Below are 26,919 nucleotides of genomic sequence, written 5' to 3'. Positions count from 1 at the left end.
TTTCTATACATGTAAACCGAACACATTTTGTTCATTCCACCACATGCCCCAGGCTTCTTGTTGCAGATTACAGTTGCGACACCGTCTTTTGGCCTTCCTTGGTCCTTGGCTAGAATGGTTAAAAAGGTCTAATACCTTCAGGGTTTGTGCCTTTTCTTCCAAAAGTTGGTGTCCTGAGCAGATAGACTGGCAAGGTAGTGATAAGCTCAAGTATGTGTATGTGAATCCTGTTTCCTTATCACGTTGCTGTTCCCCACCAAGTGTTTCAAATGAGCACAGTTGAGATTTAGGAAACTTTTGCATACTCCTGTTTGTCTGTTTCAAACAGTATACCTACAATGACTAACTGAATGCTTAGGTGTAAGTGTAACTGCATGCTATGAAGTGGTTTCCAGCTTGTGATCACATAATTATCTGGTTATCCTGTCTCTTACAACTGGAGGGTTACATGTGCAAGGAGTAGCTTTCAGCAAAAATAAAGGCACAATTATTTCTTTTTTCAGCTGAGTTGCTTGCAAAAAAACAGCCATTAAAAACTAGTGAAGTATACTCAGATGATGAAGAGGAAGAGGAAGATGATAAGTCTAGTGAGAAGAGTGATCGCACGTCCAGATCATCCTCATCTGATGAGGAGGAAGAGTAAGTATTGAGCACAGGTTATAGAAAACTGCTGTTCTGTGTATGTGTTTAAAATACCTGTCCATGTTTTGGTTCAGAGGAGTAAGTGCGGGCAATTTGGTGCATCAGAGGTGGCTCTGCCTCTTGGCAATGTCATTTGCGGGCTTCTATGTGCAGGTAGATTTGGGATTTATTTGCATTCCCTCTTATAGTCCAGCTTCCCACCACTGGATCAGCAGCTAGGATTTAAGACTCTTGTGGCCCAAGTGTGTTCTTTCCTGTTGTCTTCGGTGATTGGAAGGTGAGGTAATTCTTGCTTCTTGGCACCAGAGTTTGCACTTGAACCTTGAGGGCTAAGCCAGTTGGGGAAACATTTTGAAATAGCCCCAGTTGTGCTGAAAAATTGAAGCTACATACTTGCATTGTGAAAAACGTTGAGTATAAAATGGCTGGTTGAGGAGCCTTGTAATGATGGGATAAGAAGCCTACATTACTGTTCAAATTGTGCCCATATTTTTAGTGACTGAAATTTACTACCATTGATTTGTGATTTGGTGACCTTGGGCCAAGGATTAAATTGCCCTGGAGACTAAAGTACTTGCACCCTGAAGAACATGGCTCATAGTTGAGAAGTGTAAGGGAAACTACTGCCCATGCTGTACCTGTCCTATGTATAGAGGGCTTTGGTCTCCAGGGCTTTCCATTGGACACCTCTCATGAGCACTAAATTCACATAGCTACACTGTTCCATCCTGACGAATTGAATCCCTTTACAAATGTTTCAGTTAGTTAGCATTTGGTGGTCCACACCTTATCTAAAGCCCCTTTGTTTGGTGCTAATAGATTTATATTCCTTTTGTCTTCCTTGTCTTTTCCAAACCAGAAAAGAAGAAATTCCTCCCAAATCCCAGCCAGTCTCCTTACCCGAAGAACTGAATCGGGTACGGTTATCTCGGCATAAGCTGGAGCGTTGGTGTCATATGCCTTTCTTTGCCAAGACAGTCACTGGCTGCTTTGTGCGTATTGGCATTGGGAACCACAACAGTAAACCTGTCTATCGGGTAAGTTTGTCTTCCAGGGATTTGATTCCCATTTGGTAGCAGTATTCACAGCTACCGTTATTTGTCTGGTATCTCACGAGAAAGAGCCCATAATTTATTGGGTGATTACAAGTAAACGATCCTTCATTATGTACTGAAGGAGCCTGTTGCTGTTAGAGTAGTGGAGACGGCTGTATTTTTTTTTTAAAAAGTTGAGGGGGGCAAGGTGGCCAAATAGAGAGCCGCATCTTACTGATTTCTAAATCCAATGCGATAAATTGGGGCCATACTAAAACAATATTGAAAACCTAGTCTTCCAACCCTAACTGATGCTGCTCTGCTTCTCTTTATTCTGTATTGAAAATTAGTTTTTGAGTTATTGCTGTGACCAAGTAAGGATCAGCATGATTCCCACTTCCTGTAATTTGTGGTCACTCCCATAAAGTCTTACTGCTTCGTCTCTTGAGAAATCAAAGTATGCACTACGGTACCAGACATTTCCACTTTGCCTGTGCTCTTCAGAAAAGAGGGTAATTGGGGAAACGATGCTTTGCTGCTTCAAAACTGATAGTGAATTTGAGGACGTTGGTAAAGGATTTAACACCAGCTGTGCTCTACAGTGAAGACAAGATAGTGCTGTCAAACTGGGTTTTTGAACTGATGAGAGAGAGCATAGATCCATTTTTTCTCCTGTGCTAATTTATTTTATTTTACACAATCTGACACATCTGACTATCCTTGGGGAGATAATTTAATCATTTAATTGCTGTTCATCACAGTGACTACATGAAAGAATATAGCAGCATCCTCTGAAGTTCCAATCAAAAACTGGTACTTCAGAGTGATTGTGCTAATACATGGGGCAGGGCTGAAGGTATATTTTATTTCCTCCCTATACTAGATACAGCTGTTTTACTGTAGGATTATATACATCATGCTATTGGGGAAGAATTGAGACCACTTAAACACCATACCTATTTCAGCTGGCATCATAAACTGCCAGCTAGTTGCTAGCTGAAGGTGAAGAACAAAACTATAGGAAGTAACTTGTACAATATCTGCTAACATAGCAGGGAGGAGTCTTCAGTGTATCTTTCTTTCATCTAAATGATGATTTCTAGTTAGAATTATTAATCAGACTAAGCTTGGTCTCAAGCGGAGAGGACTTCGAAGTACAGAGAGTGTTCAGAAAATGTCATGAACTTAGTCCTCACAGTCTGTTCTCCTGCACATCTTTTTTTAATGGTCTAGGTTGCTGAAATAACTGGTGTTGTAGAAACTGCAAAGGTTTACCAGCTTGGGGGTACCAGGACAAACAAAGGACTACAGTTACGGTAAGGTGATAAAATTACTCTATCAATTGGTACATTGCCCCCTTATGGGATGGAATGTTTCCTGTGTGATATGGAGACAAGAGCCATAAAGCAGATTGCTTGTCAGAACGCTTTTCCCCCTTAAATAGGGAGGTGGTAAATAGCTCACAAAATGGCCACTTACTTCCCTTGCGGTCCAAGAAATTCATCTGGAGACTGCCAGAGCAGAGGTCTGCATATTCCTGCTGTGCGATGTCAGCCATCTGTATTTCTTCTTCCTCTTCACCACCTCCAGATAGGGCAATGGGAAAATGTATCTTCCTATGGCAGAGGTAGAACAGGGATAGGCACACAGTGCTGCTTAAACACCAGATGGTGGACAGGGTGACATATCAAATCTCTCTCTCGGGTACCTATATGGACCCTATTAAAGATTGTGAGGCACTCAGCATGGTAATACATTGCTCCTCACAACATCCTGGTGAGGTATGAAAATGAGACACCTGCTTTCTTAATTCTCACAGATGTTTGGAGACTGCATATTGGTGCAGGTTTGCAATAACTTGATAAACTCTCTGAAAGAGCCTTATTAATCATTAACACTTTGATGGCTGGTAATAGCCTCTGCTTCCTAGTTCAAGGAGAGAAATCCTTACTGTAAGCCTTAGAGTCTAAGGGAATGTTTCACCAGGGCAGCTAACTTCCTCAGGCAGTAGGGATTCCCTGGTAGTCTGAGAGCCATGTGAGATGCTCATCAGAAATAGAATGCTGACTGGCTGATGGTGAGAACTTTTGATACTGTTTAGAAACTAGAAGGACTCCTTCTTCTCTTAGCGTTAAGGACAGTATAATTTAGTCATCATCTTCGAGTAGTGTCCCTGTGGGTGCTTGTGTCCAGCCCAGCTGATCAGAAAACTTTTGGTAGAAGTGTCCATTCAGCTTGCACATGTGCTGTCCCCCCCTCGTGCTCTGCCATGAGGCTAACCAGTGTGCACAGGTGAACCCCCCCCTCAGTTCCTTCTCAACCGCCTCTGGCTAGAGACTGAGCTGTTAACAATACGGTGAACAGACTATCTCTCGCTTAGCACTTCAGTAGTTTAGTTAATCCCTTTCTGAGTTGTAGAGCTTTCTTTATTTTCTCTTTCTTTAAAAATAACAAAAAAACAACCTTTGCCCCAGCATGGGAGTGTGCCCACTTCACTGGGCTTTGAGAGGTGCCTCACATGCAAGGAGGCCATCACTGTAGTGGATAAACATTCCCACTGCATCTGTTGCCTTAGGGAAAGCCACATTTCCCAAAACTGTAGTCTTTGCCAACAACTCAAGTCCAGATCTCTGAAGGACTGAGAGCTGAGACTAAAACTCCTCATGGAGGCAGCTCTTCAGCCATCCCTGGACCCATGCCAGGAGTCACCCAGATGGTGCGAATCTTCCCCACAGCCCGTGACATCTAAGGACTATGTGTCAAAGAAAATAGCCACGGACCCCTCATGTAAGGCTTCAAAAAAGAGAACCGTGAGTCCTGAGCTAGCTGGGAAAGATCATCATTTGGTATCGTAGGTACTGAGCTAGTCTAAACACAGCAGCCAGACTCACTAGGGTCTGAAGTGGCAGGTATTGTTGTGCTGAAAGATATGAAGGGCACCGAAGCAACAGTACTGACAGATAAAGGCAAGGACAGAGACTGCACCACCACTAAGAAGACCCTGCCAATACAAGCTTTGCCATTGGCACTGTCAACAGCAAGCCATCCAGCCTCAGAGCGCTTGGTACAGCCCAGATCACCGATCCCTTCAGTGCCATGGCCACCGACAATGACCATCAGCACTTACGAGGTCGGCACAACAAGAATTCAGGCACTCTAAAACCTCATGGGGCTCCAGTACCGAGTTCACTTTGGGTGCAGGAGTCTCGTGCTGTGTCACACATCTCCATTCTCCAGTGGTGAATCAGATAGTGAGCAGGAAGAGGTAGTCTCCCATTACTCTTCCCCCAGTCCTCATTGTTCCCTCTACCAGCCTGGGCCCCCTCAGTCATACCTTCTGTCTGCTCCTCAACCACCTTGGTATGGCCAACGTGGGAACCACTGGCCCTACTGGGATCCCTTGGTGGCATACAGACTCCAAGCCTCTCAAGCATCTAGTGTGGCCTGCTGTGAGCCTTTGAGATGCTTTCCCTCAGCCACAGTATCCAGAGCCTCTGAACCTCCAGAGGAGATTATGGAGGAACAGGAGGGTGGATTTGAGGAGGAAGTCACACCCACAAACTCGCATCTTTTCTTCCTATCCAGATGAGGTAGTGATGCCCCTTCTGCTATCCCTAGACTATGATTTCAGGCTCTTTCGAGATCTAGCTAAATGAGTGGCAAACATATAGCAGGTTCCTCTTGAAGAAGTAAAAGACACCCATCACAAACTCCTGGACATCTTGCACTCCTCCTCTTCCTCCAGAATAGCCCTCCCGATCAAAGAGGCCCTTCTGGACCCAGCCCAACTTATGTGGCAAACCCCGGCATGAGTCATGCCTACCTGCAAACAGGCCAATAAGAAATATGTCCCAACTAAGGATATGGAATTTCTTTTGTTCCCACCCTTTCCCCCGCAATTCCATTTTGGATTGAATGAACTCCCAAGGTTGCCAACACCATGTGAAGCCCACCCCCAGCGATAGGGATTGGAAGTGCTTTGACCTATTTGGGAGAAAGGCCTATTCATCTGCCACACTACAATTCAGAATTGCCAACTATCAAGCTCTGACTGCAAAATACGACTACGACAACTACACCAGCTTAATGCATTTATTGATCAGCTCCTGGAGTCACATCGGGAACAGTTTTGAGCCATTGTTAGTGAAGGACAACTGGTGGCAATGCCCGTCTGCCATGTACATTGGCCAAACTGGACAGTCTCTACGCAAAAGAATAAATGGACATAAATCTGACGTCAGGAATTATAACATTCAAAACCCAGGAGGAGAATACTTCAGTCTCTCTGGTCACTCAATAACAGACCTCGAAGTGGCAATTCTTAAACAAAAAAACCTCAAAAACTGACTTCAATGTGAAACTGCAGAACTGAAATTAATTTGCAAAGTGGACACCATCAAATTAGGCCTGAATAAAGGCTGGGAGTGGTTGGGTCATTTCAAAACCTAATTTCCCCCTACTGTTACTCACACCTTCTTGTCAACTATTTGAAATGGGCCACTCTCATTACCACTACAAAAGTGATTTTTCCTCCCATGGTATCCTACTGTTAATTGAATTCTCATTAGACTGACCTTCCACTTGGTAAGCCAACTCCCATCTTTTCATGTGCTGTGTATCTATACCTACTACTGTATTTTCCACTCCATGCATCTGATGAAAGCTTATGCCCAAATAAATTTGTTAGTCTCTAAGGTGCCACAAGGACTCCTCATTGTTTTTGCTAATACAGACTGACACAGCTACCACTCTGAAACCTGGTGGCCAAGAGAGCGCTACAATCAGCGCTTGATGCAGCTGACACAGCAGCCGGTCCATCTCTACAGTGGTGGTTATGCGGCGAGTGTTCTGGTTGCACCTGTCTGGCTTCCCTAAAGAAGTACAGACTACAGTAGAGGACCTCCCCTTTGTAGGGCACCAAATTGTTTGCCGAGAAGACTGATGCATCCCTCCATACACTCAAAGACTCAAGGGTCGCTCTCCGGTCATTAGGGATTTATACACCTGGACAAAAAAGAAAATGTAGTCTGCAACCACAACATAAATCCTGCACACCACATTTTGCAACTCAACGCTATTATGAGCCACAAAAGAAAAAATCCAGATTTTCCATATGTAAACTGTCAGACTCCCAGTCTTCCTCATCACAATCATCCACATCAGATGTCTACTCAGGGATCCCCTTCTTGCACACTTGCTCATCACTAAGCCTCACCACCAGTGCACCCCTCATAGGGTGGGGTGCACATCTCAACAATCTTACGACACAGGGCAAGTGGTCATCCACAGAGACATCTCTTCACATCAACCTCCTCGAACTCAGCATGGTTAAGAATTCCTGCACCCACTTCTTTCCACTAATCAAGGGTACACACACTCGGGACTTGACACAGCATGCATGTAGTACATAAATCACCAGGGAGGTGCCAGATCACTCTCCCTTTGTGTGGGTTATGGAACTGGTGCGTTTCCCACAGTGTCACCATATCAGCGACCTATCTTCCAGGAGTATAAAACATGAAAGTGGGCTATTTCAGACACAAGTTCCCATGCAACCATGAATGGGGGATAAACTCAGCAGTGCTACACAACATATTCAGATGGTGGGGGACACCAACTATAGACCTGTTCGCAACTTACCTGAACAAAAAATGTCCATGCTGCGGGGCAGAAATAGGACAGTACTCCTTAGGGGATACTCTTCTTCCATGGGACAAGGACCTTCTCTACACCTTCCCCCCATTCCCTCTATTGCTGAAAGTCCTCTTAAAAATAAAAAGAGAGCAAACATCATACTGATTGCTCCCTCCTGAGATAGACATGGTACCCTTACCTGTCATAATTGGCGACATGCCTGCTGATCTCTCTCTAACCCGCTCCATACCTCCTCTCTCAGAACGAAGGATGCACTCTCTATCCAAACCTGTAGATACTGACTCGAGGCCTGGCTCCTTCATGGTTCCAGCACATAGAAAGATCCTGCTCTGAGGAGGTACAGGGTGTGTTACTACGTGGTAGAAAATCTGGTACACATTGTATTTTACCTGCAAAAGTGGACCATGTTTTAAGTTTGGTGTAATTCCAGACAAATTTCCCTGACATCTGCTACTCTCCCAGTGGTCTTAGATGATATACTGACTCTCAAGAAATCAGGACTATCTCTTAGTTCACTCAAAGTTCACCAAGCCGCCATCGCAGCTTTCCATCAACAAGTAGAGGGATGCTCAGTGCTCTCACACCCAACCTCAAATCAATTCCTCAAGGGTATAGTATACCTTTTCCCCCAACCCAGACATCCTATCCCAACATGGGCCCTAAACTTAATACTAAAGAGATTGACTAGGCAGCCCTTTGAACCCATGGCTACTTGTTTGCTCACATACCAGTCTATGAAGACAGCCTTCTTGCTGGTGATCACATCAGTGAGAAGAATAGGGGAAATAATGGCACTGATAGCACACCCCCCTTATACAATATTTTTTCAGGACAGGCTTACTCTTACACTACACCTGAAGTTCATCCCCTAGGTGACCTCATCTTTTCACATAAACCAACTGATTCATCTCCTGACCTTTTACCCTAAGCCTCACCATGATAACAGGGAGGCTATACTGCACACACTAGACATTAGAAGAGCCCTGGCCTTTTACCTGGACAGGATGAAGGCCTTTAGGAGATCTCCTAAGCTTTTCCTTTCTATTGCACAAAGGTTTAAAGGAGCCGCGATATCATCCTAGAGACTCTCCAAATGGAACTTGAACTGTATCAAACACTGCTATCAGGTTCATAACGTAGTACCTCCATCTGGAATCCACGCACAATCCACGAGATTGGGTTCCTCCTCTGTTACCTTCCTCAGGCATGTCCCTATTTCTGAAATCTGCAGGGCAGCAACCCCTGCGTCTGAGCATACCTTTGCAGAACGCTATGCGATTACCAGGGGCTCTGCTTCTGATGCTGTCTTTGCTTCCGCAGCATTGTCATTCATAGCAGACTCAATGTTGAAGCCCCAGCCTCCCACTGGGGATACTGCATGGGAGTCACCTGCGGTGGAGCACCCATAGGGACACTACTCGAAGAGGAAGTTACTCACATTGTGCAATAACGATGATTCTTTGAGATTTGTGTCCCTGTGGATACTCCAATACAGGTGAACTTGTGTCCTTGTGCTGCTGCTGAACTAACCAGCTGATGAAGTGCTGTGAATTAACCAGCACATGCAGGCGGGTGACCCCCTCCCCCTGAGATCCTTCTCTACTGCAGAGTACTTGACAAGAACTCTGAAGTAGAGGGGAGGAGGGTGGGTAGTAGAGCACCCATAGGGGGACACATCTCGAAGAACCATCATTACTGTACAAGGTGAGTAACTTCCTTTTATCAAATGTCACTGTTCAAAACTAAGGTAGTGGAAGAGAATCCTATTTATTAGTGGGTAGTGCCATAAGTTGTCAAGGTTTGGGGGAGAGATGGGTGTTCTTGTGCCTTTGGATGGAACTAGTGCCACCATATAATATGCCTGGATATTGTCAGCTTCATGCTCCTTAGAAACTGGCTACTAAGTAGTAATGCAATGTAAAGGCATGGGCAGTCCCTCCATGCCCCGTTTAGCTATTGTGGCACTGCAAGTATGCCCCACCTTAATTTTCACAGTTCAGGGCACACTTCCCTTCAGTGGTTCAGCAAGGGCACCGACTCTCGGCTTCCAGCTTCTAGTCATTGCCTTTCTGAGTGGAGACCCATGTCTCTTCCCCTTGTGATCAGGGTATTCGCAGGCTGCACAGTTCCCTGCTTTCCCTGTTTATTTCCCAGCCAAGACAGTCTGCCAAAACAGACCTGTTTTGCTCTCTCTTCAGAGATGGATAAAGAGTATAATTGCTATAGATATGTTACCACACAGTTCTTTCTAAGCAAGACTACTTTATACTTTACAGAGAAAATAATAAAAGAATCTCCATGCACACTAATAAGCTTACCAGGAACCCCAGTCCCAACATGGATTCTGCCAGGATAAGTCCTTTAACCCCCCACTCTAGGGGAGTCCTTGTGTTTAACAGTTTACCACAGCTCCCACTCAGAACAAGCACCCAGTCCTATGGGGCCTTAATAGACCAAATCCTTCCAGCCCTCCCTGAAGGATTGGGACCCTCCGGGGATCAGAGGTCCTGTCCATTGGCTGGATCAGGAAGAAGGCCCTGAGTCTATCTAAACCCAGGTTATTTATCAAAGTATTTTCTTTGTCTGTTAGTCACTGAAGAATCCAGTTTGAACTAGAATGTGTATCTCTGGGGAGGGGAGGAGAGGGATGGCCTGGCTCTTCTAAGGCTGCTGATGGAGGAAGTTCATTTAGCATCCTCCCTCCTGCTTGAGAAAATGCATAGTTGCATTTTTAATACAATTTACCCAAAAGTATTAACCCTATTTAAGTGAGGTTTAACTTTATTGAAATAAGTTTTTATCTTAATTCCATTAGGCTTGTTCACAACATTAAAGGATGTTTGCAGTCTGTCTCATTAATTTCCCAAGGTAGAGTCACTTAAACAGCTCAGGGCAGGGAGAAACAACACACATTGACCAAATGCCACCTCCCCTCTTAATATGGTTACAGGACAGGAATCATTACAACAAACCGTTCATGAGGGCCCTGCTTCAGAGCTCCCAAACAAGTCCACAAACCCAAATCTGAGAATCAGGTTAAGCTCTTCTCCTGGTCTCTGAGAGAAACCACCACCCACTGCAGCCTATCTGGCGTCTCCTTCCCTCAGCTTTTTGGTCGTGTGTTTAAATAGCCCAGCCCCCAGGCCTTCTTGATTATCCCCAGGCTGTAGGATAGTATGCTTTCCTTCTCCCCCCCCCCCCCCCCCCCCCCCCCCCCCCCCCCCCCCCGCCATACAGTCTCTCACATGCAGACTGGAACAGGACTGACCCACTGGAGTGTGTGTGCAGGAATTTTGGGATGGAGGTAGACACCTAGTGAACACAATTAGAGCAGCCTAAATTGTCACTTAACTGGCTAGAGTACATTGAACCTTTTGTCTTTCTCTGTAGACCCAAGTCATTGCCCTATATCCAGCAGATGGGCACGTTGCTGTATTGGTTGGCATAAGTTTTCCAGTAACTTTTTTTTCTTCTTGTTGCAGGCATGGTAGTGACCAGCGTGTGTTTCGTCTGGAGTTTGTCTCAAATCAGGAATTTACTGAAAGTGAGTTCATGAAGTGGAAGGAAGCGGTGAGTTTGCCCTAATTTTTCCTCTGCGTAGCAGCTCTCTGCCAGGGATATTCTGATGAGTGGAGAATGATTTTGACACCTTTTGTTTTTATATCTAGATGTTCTCTGCTGGGATGCAGTTGCCTACACTAGATGAGATAAACAAGAAGGAAGTGTCCATCAAAGAAGCCCTCAACTACAAATTTAATGACCAGGACATTGAGGAGGTAAACAAAATGACTGTACTTTGAGATGGGGCCCTGTAAGTAAGGTCTCCTAAAGTGACACTAGGGCAGTGCTCAAAAGGAGCAAAAACTCACAAGAGCAGAGCTCTGGAGCTTGTGAAGTCAGAAGTGCTTGGTTTCACTGTGGTGAGGGTGAGTGGGAAAGGTACAAGTAATAAAATTAAATGGAATAAATGAAAGAGGTGGAAAGAATAGTTTGGGGCCTAAGTAGGCCTGATTTTTAATGCCCGCTCCTACTTTATTATATCCTCTCTGTGTTCTGTGCCCCATCTCAGGCTTATGCTGCAGCCTTGCAAAGAGTTCCTTCACTTAGTTACACCTTCTCTGAGCAGAGTAAAATAGTACGGAGTCCTAAGTAGTTATTGGCATCACATTAAAGTTGGCTATTATAAATTTCTTCAGCTCTTTACTAGCTCAGTATTTACTAAGTGTAATTTGGTGTCATTAGTCTTGTTATAGGCCATATATATAGTAAAAGGTTGTAACTTGTTAGTTTGTGTTTTGGTAGAGTAATGAATGCAGAGGTCAGATACAGCTGAAAAAAAAGCTCTGTAGAAGTAAATATTGTCTTACGTTTAATGGTACCGGTTGGCCTGTTACTTGTAGCTCCTCCAGGTATTATAAAATGTATATATTGTTATAACTTCTCTGTTCTGATTCTTTTGAAAGATTGTAAAAGAGAAAGAGAGGTTCCGAAAAGCCCCTCCCAACTATGCCATGAAGAAAACTCAGCTACTAAAGGAGAAGGTAAGAGATGATACTCCCCTACTTAGTGCAAAGCTCTTCTGATTGAAGAATCAAAGCTTATTTGGATGCTAGTTATAACCAAAGCACCACGTACTTTGCAGCAACTTGACTTAAATTCAACAGCAAATAGAACGCAGAGAACTGCTGGGTTCCAGAACATCTGGAGGCCAGTCAGAATCATTAAATTCCTTCACCACTGGAGGGCACTTGCCACCTGCTGATGAGGCACAATGGCCAGCAGCTGTCTCAGCTGTCCTTTCTTGTCCTCAGGGTGAGACGCTCCTAGTTGGTGGCTGTAGAAGCTCACTTTCTTTCCTCGTTGTTGCTACTATATACTCTTTGGAGAATTTGAAAATCGCTTGCCTATACTGTTTTTTTTACAGCCCGCTGTTCAAATTCCTATTGAAAGGAATGGATGGCTGAACCATTTACTGGCCATTATGGTTTCTTTCCATGCAGCCGTCTCATGTGAAGAGACTTGAATATTCAGAGCCTTGAGTGGCTTACTTGGTCATGTGCATAGCACAGGCCTAAAAGTCAAACAGTTCAAAGGTATTTTAAAGAATAAAAATTGCCGTAGCTTCTCACACCAAGGAAAAATCTACGCTTGGTTTTCTCGTTAAGTTTGATACTAGAAAATACAAACCCAAGAAATCAAGGGATTTAGTATCCTGTTAAGTTTGCTCTTGCACGCTTTGGACTGATTTAACTTTTTCGATAAACCATTATTTACTGAAATTCACTTATGCAGAGTTGTGGGTTGTGTGATGGTGTATTTTCAGTTTTAGAGAGACAGGGTGGGTGAGGTAATATCTTTTATAGGACCCACTTCTGTTGGTGAGAGAGAAGCTTTTGAGTTTTGACTTTCTGAAAGGATGACAAAGGTGGTATTGTATATCTCATTAAATGAGCAGTCTGATTTAAACTTTCATTGCATTAACTAAACTAAAATTCACAATTGCAATAATAATCAGTCTTTTCCTGTACTGGGCAGGGGAAAGGTGAGTTTTAATCAAACTATAGCAGCCTTCTGTATAGGAACAAAAAATGAGATCCTCTTATTCTAGTGGCAGAAGTAAGAACAGCACTGAAGTAAAACAGGCTAGATGACTCTAGGTCTATCCCTAATATCTGACTGGCCCTGTGGGGGAGGAGAATTATGCCTAACAAATTACTGGTTGTTTGAAGGCTATGGCAGAAGACTTGGGGGACCAGGACAAGGCAAAACAGATTCAAGATCAGCTTAATGAACTGGAAGAAAGAGCAGAGGCCCTGGATCGCCAGCGGACAAAAAACATTTCTGCAATCAGGTAGGTACCTGAAGTTGACATTGTCCCTTTAAAGCACATCAATAACAAGGCAACAGAAGAGAGAAACCAATTACAAAAAACATTTAGTGCTACTTGCAAGTTCTGGCATGTCTTTCCTGTACATATACTTATGACCTGAATACCTTGATTGCTAATTATGCTACTTATTCACTTGCTGTTTCTCTCCCTCTGATCATATGCACCAGAATCCATTTCCTGTTGTCAAAAATGAAACCTTTCTTCCCAACCATCTCAAATAAAGGGTTGTGTGCCAGAAAGTGATTGCCAGTGAGAGCAGTCATTTAAATAAAATGACTATTAAAAGCATATAGGAAAAAATTAGAAAGGCCAAGGCACAAAATGCGATTAAACTAGCCAGGGACATAAAGGGTTACTTACCCCTGGTAGGGCCTCAACTGGAGTACCTTGTCCAGTTCTGGGCACCACACTTTGGGAAAGATGTGGACAAATTGGAGAAATATAGAGGAGAGCAACAAAATGATGAACTGTCTAGTAAACATGACCTGTGAGCAAAGATTGGAAACACTAGATTTGTTTAGTCTGGAGAAGAGAAGATTGTGGCGGGGGCAGGGCCGGACAAAAGTCTTCAAGCACATAAAAGGTTGTTATAAAGAGGGGGGGATTGTTCTCCATATCTACAGGACAAGAAGCAATGGACTTAAATTGCAGCAAGTGAGCTTTAGGTTAGACATTAGGGAAAACTTCTTAACTGCAAGGGTAGTTAAGCACTTGAACAAATTATCTAGGGAGGCTGTGGAATCTCCTTTGTAGGTTTTTAAGAACAGGTTAGACAAGTACCTGTCAGGGATGGTCTTCTAGATCAGGGGTTCTCAACCTTTTTCTTTCTGAGGCTCCCCCCAACATGCTATAAAAACTCCATGGCCCACCTGTTTTCTACGTCTAAAAGCCAGGGCCACCGTTAGGGGGTAGCAAGCAGGGCAATTGCCTGGGGCACCACAAAGCTAAGTGCTCAGGCTTCAGATTCAGCCCCTGGTGGTGGGATTCGGGGGCCCTGGCTGCAGTCCCATGTGGCAGGGCTTTGGGTTTCTGTCCTGTGCCGTAGCAAGTCTGACGACAGCCATGCTTGGTGGACCCCCTGAAACCTGCTCGCGGCACCCCAGGGGGCCTCGGACCCCTGGTTGAGAACCACTGTTCTAGATAATACTTAACCCTGCCTCAGTGAAGAGGACTCTACTAGATGTCTTATTAAGGTCCCTTCCAGTCCTGGGTTTCTATGATTTCCTGCTTTTTGGTAGCATGCATTAAATAACACTGTTGTTGTACTCTCTCCTTTCCCCTCCCCTCTGCCCCCCTTCTTTTTTGCAGTTACATCAACCAGAGGAATAGAGAATGGAACATTGTGGAGTCCGAGAAGGCTCTAGTGGTAAGGAATGTTGAAGCAATACTTGGGCTACAAGAAAAAAAGGAATTTTCAGGGGAGTGGCGGGTAGCTAATTATATGGTGATATACATATTATTTTATCCTACAAGATGTTCTTTAAAAACAAAACTCAGAAAGTGGCATTATAAAGAAATTACATGCCCCTCCCATGACCAGCCACATTCTTAGCAGGTTTCCGTGGTGGTTGTAATAGTGGAATATTGGGTGTTGCATGAGTCAGAAATCAGACTTACGAAGGTATAGTAACGGAGTGAAATACTGCTCTGCCCTGTAGTGCTTTTCATTCAAGGGACTTCAAAGTATTTTAACTAACACTAATTAAGCCTCACAACATCCATGAGAAAAATGCAAGTAGCGTCTCCACTTTGTCTTTCAGGAAGTAGAGCAGGGGTCGGTAACCTTTTAGAAGTGGTGTGCTGAGTCTTCATTATTTTCACTTTTAATTTAAGGTTTCGCATGCCAATAATACATTTTAACGTTTTTTAGAAGGTCTCTCTCTAAGTCTCTATATTATATAACTAAACTATTGTCGTATGTAAACAAGGTTTTCAAAATGTTTAAGAAGCTTCATTTAAAATTAAATTAAAATGCTGATCTTACACCCCGGCCCGCTCAGCCCGCTGCCGGCCTGGGGTTCCGTTCACCTAGGCTGGCAGCGGGCTGAGTGGGGCCTGCGGCTGGGACTCCAGCTGGCAAGGGGCAGGCAGCCAGAACCCCAGACCGGCAGTGGGCTGAGCAGGGCCGATGGCCGGGACCCCAGACTGGCAGTGGGCTGAGTGGCTCAGCCCGCTGCTGGTCTGGGGTTCCGTCCGCCAGCTCCTGCCATCCAGGGATCCGGCTGCCGGCCCTGCTCAGCCCGCTGCTGGTCTGGAGTCCCGGCCCTATCCACATAGAGTAGGTACCTTCCTTCTCCCTGGTTCTAGCCATTCTCTTCCTCTCTCTGCACTGACATGAGGGTGGGAGTGTGCTGAGAACAGGCTGGGGGTTGGGGTGCAGGGTCTGGCCAGGAGCTAGAATGAGGGAGGGGGCTCAGGGTTGGAGCAGGAGGTTTGGGTGTGGAGCACTTACCTGGGCAGCTCCCATTTGGTGCAAGGGGTGCAGGTGGGAATGTGGGGGGCGGGGTGTGCAAGAGCTCCTGTTTGGTGCTCAGGGTGGGAGTGGGAATGTGGGAGGTGCAAGAGTCAGGGCATGGTGGGGGCTGGGTATGTGTGGGGGGTGCTGGAGTCAGGGCTGGGGTTGTGGGGAGGGTTCAGGGGTCAGGGCAGAGGGCTGGGTGTGTGTGAGGAGGGTTCAGGGGTCAGAGCTGGGGCTGTGTGAGGGGGGTGCAGGGGTCAGGACAGAGGGCTGGGGTCGTGGGGATGCTCCCAGCCCCCTGCCCTGAGCGGCTCATGGCAGGGAGCTGGAGGGGATATGCCCTGATTCCCAACCCCTTCCCCAAGGTCCCCGGAGCAGAGAGCGTGCTGCGGCTCTGCTTTTACCTCTCCCGCTCCGTGGCAAGGGGGGGCAGAAAAGAGCGGGCCGGGCAGGATTTTTAGTGGCACGCTGCTGTCTGCCCGGGTCGGGCAGGCAGCAGTGTGCCATTAAAAATTGGCTCATGTGCCGTGTTTTGGCACGCGTGCCATAGGTTGCCGACCCCTGGAGTAGCGTGATTGGAGTGTAAAATTTGTGGATATGATCTAATAGAGGTTATTGGTGGTGCTTGTTGTTGTCTTTCTAACCTTGATGCTGCAGATGGCTATGGTGTCTGTGTTGGGGTTGACAAAGGCAAGACAGGTGAACGTAGTGAGGTATGTAAGACTGTTCATTGCTTCTTCTGTAGGCTGAAAGTCACAATATGAAAAACCAGCAAATGGATCCTTTTACTAGGCGGCAGTGCAAGCCCACGATAGTTTCCAATGTAAGTATAACACTGAAGTCAGTCCAAGGCAAGTGGAGGATGGTTGGGAGCAGTGCAGACTGTCCATGTGTGGAATAGAAAGGAAAAGAATAAATATCCTGTTGTGTCATAGTCAGGAAGGACTATTGGGAACAGTTGTCCAGATACAACGGTGATACATACTCAGACCAGGATCAATACACCCACCGCAAGGAAAAGGTGTTATAGCCCATTATTCTTAGCGAAGTGTGTCGGATTAGTGATCTGGACATGGGCATGGAGGAGTGGGGAGATGATGGTGCTTTGGAACTCACTAGTAAATTCTTATAGGACAGCTTTGGGTCAACAACCTGCTCTGTGCTGGTATAGCTGCAAAGTCTCCCTGTGTAACGTAATATATGTTTTAATGCTTAAAATATTTAGTTGGGTGCATAGTTTCCTAAACCATCCCGGGGGGAAGAGGGGGACTGTGGACTGGAAAGCAGTGACCCTGAAATGGATTTAGGGGTCCTAGTGAACAAGCAGCTCAACATGCCTTCGTGGTGCAATGCTGTGGCAAAACTGGGCTATGTGATCCTTGTATAAATGGGAGTAGGTGCAGGGAGGGGTGTTTTACCTCTGTATAGCACAATGGAATATTGCATACAGTTCGGGAGTCCACAGTATAAAAAGGATGTTGAAAAGTTGGCGAGGGTGCAGAGAAGAGTCACGAACATTACTGGAGGACTGGAGAAGATACCTTACAGTAAGAGACTTAAACGTATCAAAAAAGATTGAGGTGACTTGATTACAGTGTACAAGTACCTTCTATGGGGAGAAAATACCCCATGCTAAAGGGCTCTTTAACGTAGAGGAGAAAGGCATAACAAGATCCAATAGCTGGAAGCCGAAGCCAGAAAAATTCAAATCGGAAATTAGGCACAATTTTTTTTGGCAGTAAGGGTCATTAACAGTTTCCTAAAACATCCTGGGGGGATGAGGGGGACTGTGGACTGGAAAGCAGTGACCCTGAAATGGATTTAGGGGTCCTAGTGAACAAGCAGCTCAACATGACTTTGTGGTGCAATGCTGTGGCAAAACTGGGCTATGTGATCCTTGTATAAATGGGAGTAGAACAATCACCAAGGGAAGTGGTGGATTCTCCCTCTCCTGATGTCTTCAAATCAAGCCTGGATGCTTTCCTGGAAGCTGTGCTTTCACCAAACTCAAGTTATTGGGCTCAATACAGGGGTAATTGTGTGATATATAGGAAGTCTGACTAAATGATCTTATGGTCCATTCGGGCCTTAAGCTCTCTGAATCTGAGCATTATGAGCTTTAATGTCAGGACAGATCTCGCATGGGTATCACTAAGGATATGCAGTTGCTCACTGTCTCTCTTGCTCATAGTCCAGGGATCCTGCTGTCCAAGCTGCCATCCTCGCCCAACTAAATGCAAAATATGGATCTGGTGCTTTACCGGATGCACCAAAGGACATAGGCAAGGCAAGTATTGCATCCCTCCTCTGCTGTGTTCCTCCACCTTTTTTTTTTTTTAGAATCCTGCAGTTTAATTTTAAGGTACTATTATTATTTATTTGTATTATCATAGTGCCTTGGAGTCATGGGTATAGAGAAGTGTTGTATTAATTGAGATGGAACGTATGGGCCCAAAGAATTGAAGGTTTTAATATGACGCTATTATTGTCCAGTATTAAACAGTGTTACACAAGTTTGGGGTACAGAGACCATGGCGCAAACACCATTAAATGTCTTTTAACCTTTTATTAAAAATACAGAACGGGGGGGAAAAAAGAGAGCATTTGAAATGTAAACTATTAAGGTTTTCATGTTAACAACCTTCCTTTTTGCTGGAGAGCATTTTCAAAAAGAAACCTTTCCACCCCCTCTAATTGGCAGGGTGTTACATGGCATTAAAGTGGTAATAACTGTCCTTTTGGAGGAAAGAAAAGAAGTTAGTTGAGCTGCTTTTATTTACCTTTTGGTTACAGCAGTGTTGCGAAATACACAGTCTTAGCCAGCTAAGCCAGGCTTTTATTAGACAGAAGGAAAAAGGAGAGGGATAGAAAAGAGAAGAAAATGAAGTGGGGGAGGGAAAGGACACACAAGGGGACAGGGAAGACAATCTTGTACCCCAGGTGGTGGTCAGGAGTCAGGTGGAGATGGCAATGTCATTTGGGTCCCTTTTGCTGCTGCCCCCCACCCCCAGTCTGGGAACATATTTTCAGGATTAGGATAATGAAGGCCTAATGGTTTCATGGTAGATCTCAAGGTCTGAGAGATGGTGAAAATGGCAGCCCTGATGGTGAAGCTTGCTCTTTCCTGTTCTCCAGTCTTTTAGCCAGCGTCCATATTCGTCCTTCAATTGTTTTTCCCCCCCAAAGTCTTTTAAAGACCCCCAAAAGGGAGTGGTGGGGCAATACCCCATCCCCTCATTATTTTGTTCACCCATTAGGCCTAATTTTCTACATACCCATTTTGGTTAATTGATTTCCAGTTCCATACTTCTCTTGTTTACCAGGCGTGATCTTAACATTGGCCTTGAGTTATATCAGCAGGCCTTTTTGGTTGGACTAATTCAGTCTCTGTCTCCGTTTTGGACCTCTTTTTATCTGTTTGTTATAGGTTATTGTGACATTTTGTGAATTTTCACTCACTTTTTACAGTTAAGCTCATAATTAGGATAAATGTGTAGCCTCTGTTACAACAGAAGGTCCAGATTGAACATGTTGGTGGCTAATAAAACGTTCTCATCTCTTTCTGTGACTCTACTTTGTCAGATTTGTGCTGCTGCTACTGCTGAAACTTTGTTTAAATTTCAGGGTCAGGGGAAGGACAAAGACGTGAACTCAAAATCAGCTAGTGACCTCTCAGAGGACCTGTTCAAAGTACATGACTTTGATGTGAAGATTGATCTCCAGGTTCCCAGCTCAGGTGGGTGTCTCTTATGTATGTGTAGGGAGGTGATTTTCCAGCTTTTGCTAGATTACAGAAGTATGTGGACCAGGGCTGCCAGTTTTAGTTGGGAGTCAACTGCTGTCTGGATCAGCAGCAGACTTGGGAATGGGACTTGCGGGCTTTGTACTGTAGTTCTGGCAAATACCTTTAAGAGAAGGTGCTGTACCACAGGAACATCTGTGACTTTGCTTTGAGATTCATGTTACTAGTAAAACTCTTGGGGCACCAAGACAGTAGCCTAATGAGGTAAGGAGATAAGATGTTAATTGTAGCAGTGAATTTGTAGCTACCTCTCTACATAGTCTTTTTGATGGTGGCGTTTGTTTATGCACTGCCAGCAATCGGCTTGAGACTCATAGGAAGACAAGACCCCTGTCCCAAAGAGCTTGCAGTCTAAACAGACAACTTTATAAATGTAGGGAGTGGGTGGGGGTGTAACATAGTGTGAATAATGAAGATTAACTTGCATCAAGTTGCTGGGAGGACTAGAGCTAGCAAGGGTTCAGAAGAGGACCATGGGGCTGATCCAATATGGAAGTTCCTATGTTGTAGTTTCAGGAGGGAAATGAAAGAGAACGTCAAGTCATAGCAGAACAGGCCAAGAAGGGCCTTGTAGGCATAAGGGTCAGAGTGGAAGAAGTCAGAAAGACAAGAGTTGAAGGACACACAAGGGGGTAGTGGGAGTGAAGGGCTTGGGAGGAATGAAGTGAGCAAGGGAGGTAAATCCAAAGTAGAGCCAAAAGGTAGACAGTGCAGTGTATGCCACGGCAGGGAGCTTAAATCTAATGTAAGATTGGATGACAAGTTGGGATTTTGCAAAATGTAGCTTTTACTGCTGAGGGAGAACCAGTATAGGGATCTGAGTGTGACTGTATGTGTTCAGAGCAGATAGATTCTTTGTGAAGTTGCATTTTGACATTAGTGTGTTGGATGAATTGAAGGAGAATGAGATGGGCGTCAGGGAGGTTGGAAGGAGGGAGGTTGTACTAGTCAATGTGAAAAAACCCAGCTTGGACAAAGCTTTTTATTATGGAAGTAAAGAAATGTTGCACAGAAAACTTGACTGGTTTTACTCCCTTGTGAGGTCTGTCCTGTGTCTCTGCTATGCTCATGTAACAAATGTCCTTCGTTGTCAGAACACTGCAATGCAGCATGTGAGACAGCAACATTAGTAACTTCAGAGTAGTTTCTTCTGGAGATGGAAGCATTGGTGGCAGAGAGCAGGTTTAAGAGGTGCAAAGTCAAAATTGAACATGCTTGTCATATAATTGGAAATGCCTTTAGTTCAATGTACTATTACTTTAACTAATGTTTAGCAGAGAAGCTAACCATACTTCCAAGGTGAAATTGTCACAAAGAAGCTTGGTTTATTTTGTGGCAGGAAGGCTGAAATCTCTTCTCTCCTATCATTACCACCAAGCAAAAGAACTTCCACTTTCATGTATTCTAGCACTGACTTTCTGTTGTTTCCTCACAGAATCTAAGACGCTGGCCATCACCTCCAAAGCTCCACCAGCAAAAGATGGTGCCCCTCGGCGATCACTGAACCTGGAAGACTACAAGAAAAGGCGGGGGCTTATTTGAGCATACCCACTCCGCTGCTTCTGATCCCGCATGCTCCATGACGATGTCCCAACTTCTCTTCTTCCTTCCTTTTCCGTTCCCCTTCTGGGTTGGAGCAGCAGTGGAGCTGGGAAGAGACTCTTTAAAACTGCCAGTCATCTGTAACATAAACCATTTGACTATTTACTGTATAGACCTCCCTTCTTGCCCTTTCACAAATGTGGATCTGTGCTATTTGGGGTTCTCCCACTTTTTAGTTTGATTTTATTTTTATTTTTTTGTTTTTATTGTTGATGCAGCTCGTTGTGTTCAGTATTAGCCTCAAGTTGGGATTTCTGTAGGAATCTCTTTGGTGGTGGCAGCATCTGCACTTGGTGATCTCTCCGTACATACCACCACAGGCATGGCGAGTAAACATTGGCACAAGACCTTTGTGGCTTGAAGGTCATCTGCACTTTCTTCCTCCTCTTCTTCCTCCTCCTAGCTCTGGAGAAGGGAAACTTCAAAAACTGGCTTAGGTTCAAAGTGTAAATTTTTTTGTGGGGGGAGGGTGTTACGTGACTTTTTTTCAGGTGTTTTTTTATCATTTTTTATGCTGCAGTACTATTTGTATCAGTCTGTCACATTTCTTTACGGCTGTTTTTGAATTTCTACCAGCTGTATTTGAGCATCTGAAATTGAAAGAAAGAAACTCATTAAATGTGATTCTTACTAAACAGGCCTGGCTGATATAGCTGTGTACCTTCACATTCCCCTTTTTACTCACACATACTTGTTGAGAGTCCCACAAAGTGCTCTTGTGTGAGACTCGTCCTCTGTAGATCTGTAGAGCATCTTGAGTCTCCTGCTGTAACTGAATGAAGTAGCTCCTTCTGGGATGCCCCTGGGCGCTCATGAGGTAGGCTCCTATATTTCTTCTACAAATCCAACTAATCGTTCAACGTCCCATCTTTCTCACATCACCTTGTCTTTACTGGGCTCCAATCTGTTTGTGGTTTTGGTTTTTTGCTTTGTGAGTAATTCTAAACTAGGCTTTAAAAAAAAAAATTAGTTCATATTATGTGGAAGGGGAAGGACAAGGTAGAAACTGTACTGAAAATGTCTGAGGGCAGTTGCTGATACATATTTTCTATATATAAGTGGTACAGGTGCAGTAAAACACTAGCACAAGGATTGTATGGCTTTATGGAATGTTTGACTAGAAACAAGATGACTGCTTGATAATCACTCAGGTGTAAAAATCCAAGTGTAAATATAAGTGGCATTTAACAAAGAGCTTTTCAAAACAAATACAGCTGAATATACTGAACTAAGAACTAAATTAAAAAAGCATTAGAGGTCTGACAATTCAGAGACCCTGCTTGAGTTAAGCACCAAAGCATGAGCTTAAGTGCTGAACAAGTAAGGATGCTCTTCTAAATTGAGTCTTGAAGGAACGGAAGATCCTGACACCTCCTCCTGGAGTGTTGTAGCATTATTTTTCTAAGAGCTGCATATAGTGGTTATATCTAAACCTGAGTCTGACTCTTGGTGACTTACTTGTTGGATCCTTAATGAAACTTTAATCTAGCTCTTATTTTAATTTCCTTTTGTTAATTTTTTAACAGTAGTTTTAAAGAAATGTCATGTAATTGTGTGAAAATTGATAATGAACTGTGTATAAAAGAAATTCCACCTCTGAAGCAGCTCTTATTTGCTGTGTAAACAAATTGTGGACTTTTTAATAGCTTATTTACTAGATAGTCCATAGCTTTGGAACTCCTTTATGGACTATTGTGTAAATATGTAATCATAGACTTTTTCCTGATTGTCTGTCTGTAGCAACTTCTCTGGAGCTGTTGTGGGCTCTCATTTACATATGTCCTTTTGACATTTTTTTAAAAAGTGGATTTATGGAATCTGCCATTATAGCTTTGTAGGAGACATCATGATCCACTGGATAGATATGCATTTGGTATCATTTTGGTTTTGCAGCAACTACAATGATGTTACAGATATGTAATAAAAAAACTTTATTTGCAGTAGACAGTTTCCCAACTATCAAAATTTCTGAAGATTTACAAAAGAATAACTGCAAAATTGTGCAAGGCAAAACTTGAATTGCCTACAAAAATTACTAAAAACTATTGTGGGGTACAATGACTACAGAGAAACTTTTTACTCCTCAGTTCTTTTTACATGCTTTCACTTGATGTGCCATTTCATCCCAGAGTAAACGTCTACAACTGAGTTACAAACTAAGATACAGACTTTATAATAAAAACAGTGATGAGACCCTGATATTGTTGTAAATAGTACATCTGCTTTGTTTTCCCACGTGAATTAATGGAGTTTATCAAATTAAAAAGATGGGTGCACACAGTGAATTTCGTGTGCAGAACTTGTAAAGTGGTTATGTCCTGAGCATCCCCAGTTATCAGCTACCACTTGCAACCTTCTGGAAGTCTGAATGGTTTCTGCGGAAATACTGTCGAACAGAGGCAATAGCCAAGGAGTTACTGTATGCAAACCACACTCTGTGTTGAGAATAATGCATCAAGGGACTCCATTTCTTGAATAGTTACAGAACTAATTGTGTATGAAGATGTAATCTTATTTTTGCTTTTTTAAGTGCATGTAAAGGTGAGTGACACCTCCCGTTCACTGGGAAGGGATGGGTTTATTTGTTTTTGTTTTATTGGTGTCCTAGCTGAGTTCATTACAAATGTACAGACTTCTATAAATAAACTTGGTTGGTTGGTTTAATAAGGTTGATCATGTTTAATCCCTTGATATGGGGCACTCTGGTCTCCACATGCTTGGAACCTGTGTTTTTTCCATGTTCCTATGCATTTTTGTCCATAACATGACTTGAAATGATTTAAAAGCCCAACATTATAACATACTTATTGAAAAGTGCTGCTGTTGTTAATGGTAAAATGGACAATTGTTTTCTGAGCAGCTCTCTACTTCTGGGTACAAGAAAATCAAGTGTGGGCTCCTTGATGCTATTAAGTGTTGAGTGAAGTAGAGCCACTGGGAAGGATAGTTCACTATGATTTATGCCTTTCTATTGTCCTTCACTGCAGACCCAAACTTACTTCTGTTCATTCCACAGAAACCTGAGCTACTCTTCTCCTATCTCATTATTTGTCAGAAATGCTGAACCATGAAACAGAGAAGCTATTTAAAGAAATGGATGCCACATCACTTAAACGTCCTTCAGTTTTATCTGGCTTGTCTCCTTCTGGCTTGCCCTCCGTACACACAGGTCCTTGTCTGAAGAGAGCTGTCATGAGACTAGGGGGCTTATATGGTGGATACACTATTGTTTTGATAGCATGTTTGTTTCCTTGACATTTTCTAAATTGGTCTAGAGACTTCTCATCAAGGAATCTTTTTTGAAGAAAACAAATCTGCAGAAACTGACCCTATCTCACTAAATCCGTTGGGAAAATTGTGTGTCTGGATCATCTGCTAAGTGTGCTATTTATAATAGTTTGTCTTGTCACTTTTAGGTAGGTATATACCTATTGGTCACTGTTGAACACTTTAAAATACATCTATGCTTTTGTCTTCCTGCTGAATTCAAAGTAAATGCACTTTTAAAATGCTAAGTGGAATCTTGCAGCATCACAAGACTTCTGGCAGTTTTCATCAAGGCAATATTTGGGGGTGTGGGGCGTTGATAACTTTTTTTTGGCGTAAGTAGGTAAAATTTGAGTCAAAGGGGGGGTGCTGGTTCCCTGAAGAAAGAACTGGCAGTAAGAGAAGATAAACTTAAGTGTTCAATGAATAGCACATGTAAAGTGGAAATGATAAGAGGGTTACAGTGTACAACAATGGATCACTGATCATACATGTCAAGAAATAGACCATAGGTTTCTAAATTCTTTCTCTTGATATGCCAGTCTCCCCAGGGTATGGAAATTCATATGTCTGGTCATCTGCGTGAAGACATGTTGTTGCCTTCCATCCTGGGTCTTTTTCCAGTGGGGTTCCAGAGGATTGACCGACACTATTTAATATTTTTATCTATGACCTAGAAGAGAAAACAAAATCACTGATAAAGTTTGCAGATGACACACAAATTGGGGGATGTGGTAAATAATGAAGAGAATAGGTCACTGATTCAGAGTCACCTGGATTGCTTGATAAATTGAGTGCAAACAATGTATTTTAACGTCACTAAATATAAATGCCTTCATCTAGGAACCAGGAACGTAGGCCTCACAGGATGGGGGATATTATCCTGGGAAGCAGTGATCTGAAAGATTTTGGGGCTCTTGGTGGATAATCAGCTGAACACTAGCTCCCAGTGCGCCATCTAACATTTTGACAGATTAAAGGAGACGCAACAAAGTCCACGAGTGGTGCTTAGCAATGGTATGGGAAAAGAACCCAATGCACAAGCGGCAAACCTTCCAGTGGCTACAGGTCCACTTGCGAGATGGAGGTTGAAGCATACTCTGCTTCCTGGCTTGCCTGCAGGCCTCAGCCTGGGCTCTGTGATGGCACTCCACAGTGACTGCACCAGCTTTAATCCGTCTTCTTCAAACTGAGGAATTGTGGGCAGGATTTTCCCAGTGGGAATGCTGAATTTCTTGAGACCTTGCTTGACCTTGTTGCTGTATTGGCACTTTGGCCTTCCTCTGTGTTGCAGGCAGTTCTTAAGAGCACAGCCTTTGGCATGCAGTCCATGTGTCCCAACCAGCAAAGCCTGCGAACATCCAGCATAGTCTGCATAGACTGTAGGCTGGTTCTCTCAAGGATCTCGTTTTGGTGATCTGTTGGTCCTAAGTACCTCCAAGGATTTTTCTAAGATATCGGAGATGGAAACGGTTCAATCTTTGCTCCTGCTTGGAGTATGTAACCCAGCTTTCACAATCCTAAAGGAGGGTACAAAGGACACCAGCCTGATACATGGACACCTTTATGTTCAGGATTAGTAACTTGTTGCTCCAAACACTTGATGTAAATTTGCCAAAAGTGACAGAAGCTTTGCTAATTCTAGCATCAAGTTCTCTATCAAGGTTAAGTGAGCTGATGTCATAAATATAAAGGGAAGGGTAAACACCTTTAAAATCCCTCCTGGCCAGAGGAAAAACCCTTTAACCCTTTACAGGTGAAGAAGCTAGGATAACCTCGCTGGCATCTGACTACAATGACCTGACCAATGAGGAGAGAAGATACTTTCATAAGCTGGGGGGAGGGAAAAACAAAGCCTCTGTCTGTGTGATGCTTTTGCCAGGGACAGAACAGGAATGGAGTCTTAGAACTTAGTAAGTATGCGGTAGATTCTGTTTGTTTAAATGGCTGAGAAAATAAGCTGTGCTCAATGGAATGGATATTCCTGTTTGCGTCTTTTTGTAACTTCAGGTTTTGCCTAGAGGGATTCTGTGTTTTGAATCTGATTACCCTGTAAGGTATTTACCATCCTGATTTTACAGAGGTGATTCTTTTTACTTTCTTCTGTCAAAATTCTTCTTTTAGGAAACTGAATGCTTTTTCATTGTGCTTAAGATCCAAGGGTTTGGGTCTGTGGTCACTATGCAAATTGGTGAGGATTTTTATCAAACCTTCCCCAGGAAGGGGGGGGGTAATGTTGGGGGGGAAAGACGTTTCCAAACGGACTCTTTCCTAATAAAATAATACCGGTTAGATGTTTGGTGGTGGCAGCAATAAAGTCCAAGGGCAAAAGGTAAAATAGTTTGTACCTTGGGGAAGTTTTAACCTAAGCTGGTAAAAGTAAGCTTAAAAGGTTTTCATGCAGGTCCCCACATCTGTACCCTAGCGTTCAGAGTGTGGAAGGAACCTTGACAGCTGGTAAGAATTGAGCCGAGATAGCAGAAGAGATCCATGTTATCCAGAGCTTCATTGACATCAATTTTAGGTGGAAAGGTGGTATCTTGTGACATAACTGTTTTATTGATACTGA

At 43.7% G+C, this 26,919-nt stretch overlaps 1 protein-coding gene across 1 annotated transcript in view; it reads left to right on the top strand.

The window, feature by feature from the left end:
• Positions 1 to 23,750, top strand: part of RTF1 (RTF1 homolog, Paf1/RNA polymerase II complex component) — a 55,041-nt gene extending 31,291 nt beyond the window's left edge. Inside the window, exons 7-18 of the mRNA XM_048853138.2 lie at positions 504 to 639; positions 1,502 to 1,679; positions 2,910 to 2,992; positions 10,814 to 10,901; positions 11,000 to 11,107; positions 11,795 to 11,872; positions 13,061 to 13,182; positions 14,530 to 14,587; positions 16,425 to 16,502; positions 17,871 to 17,966; positions 19,304 to 19,415; positions 20,917 to 23,750. Of these exons, the coding sequence (XP_048709095.1) occupies positions 504 to 639; positions 1,502 to 1,679; positions 2,910 to 2,992; positions 10,814 to 10,901; positions 11,000 to 11,107; positions 11,795 to 11,872; positions 13,061 to 13,182; positions 14,530 to 14,587; positions 16,425 to 16,502; positions 17,871 to 17,966; positions 19,304 to 19,415; positions 20,917 to 21,023 (1,244 nt within the window). The 3' untranslated portion in view covers positions 21,024 to 23,750. The remainder of the gene's footprint in view (positions 1 to 503; positions 640 to 1,501; positions 1,680 to 2,909; positions 2,993 to 10,813; positions 10,902 to 10,999; positions 11,108 to 11,794; positions 11,873 to 13,060; positions 13,183 to 14,529; positions 14,588 to 16,424; positions 16,503 to 17,870; positions 17,967 to 19,303; positions 19,416 to 20,916) is intronic.
• Positions 23,751 to 26,919: the final 3,169 nt, after the last annotated feature.

This window comes from Caretta caretta, chromosome 6 (assembly GCF_965140235.1).
Source record: "Caretta caretta isolate rCarCar2 chromosome 6, rCarCar1.hap1, whole genome shotgun sequence".
Taxonomy (NCBI): Eukaryota; Metazoa; Chordata; order Testudines; family Cheloniidae; genus Caretta; species Caretta caretta.
This window is presented reverse-complemented; position numbering and strand designations above follow the sequence as displayed.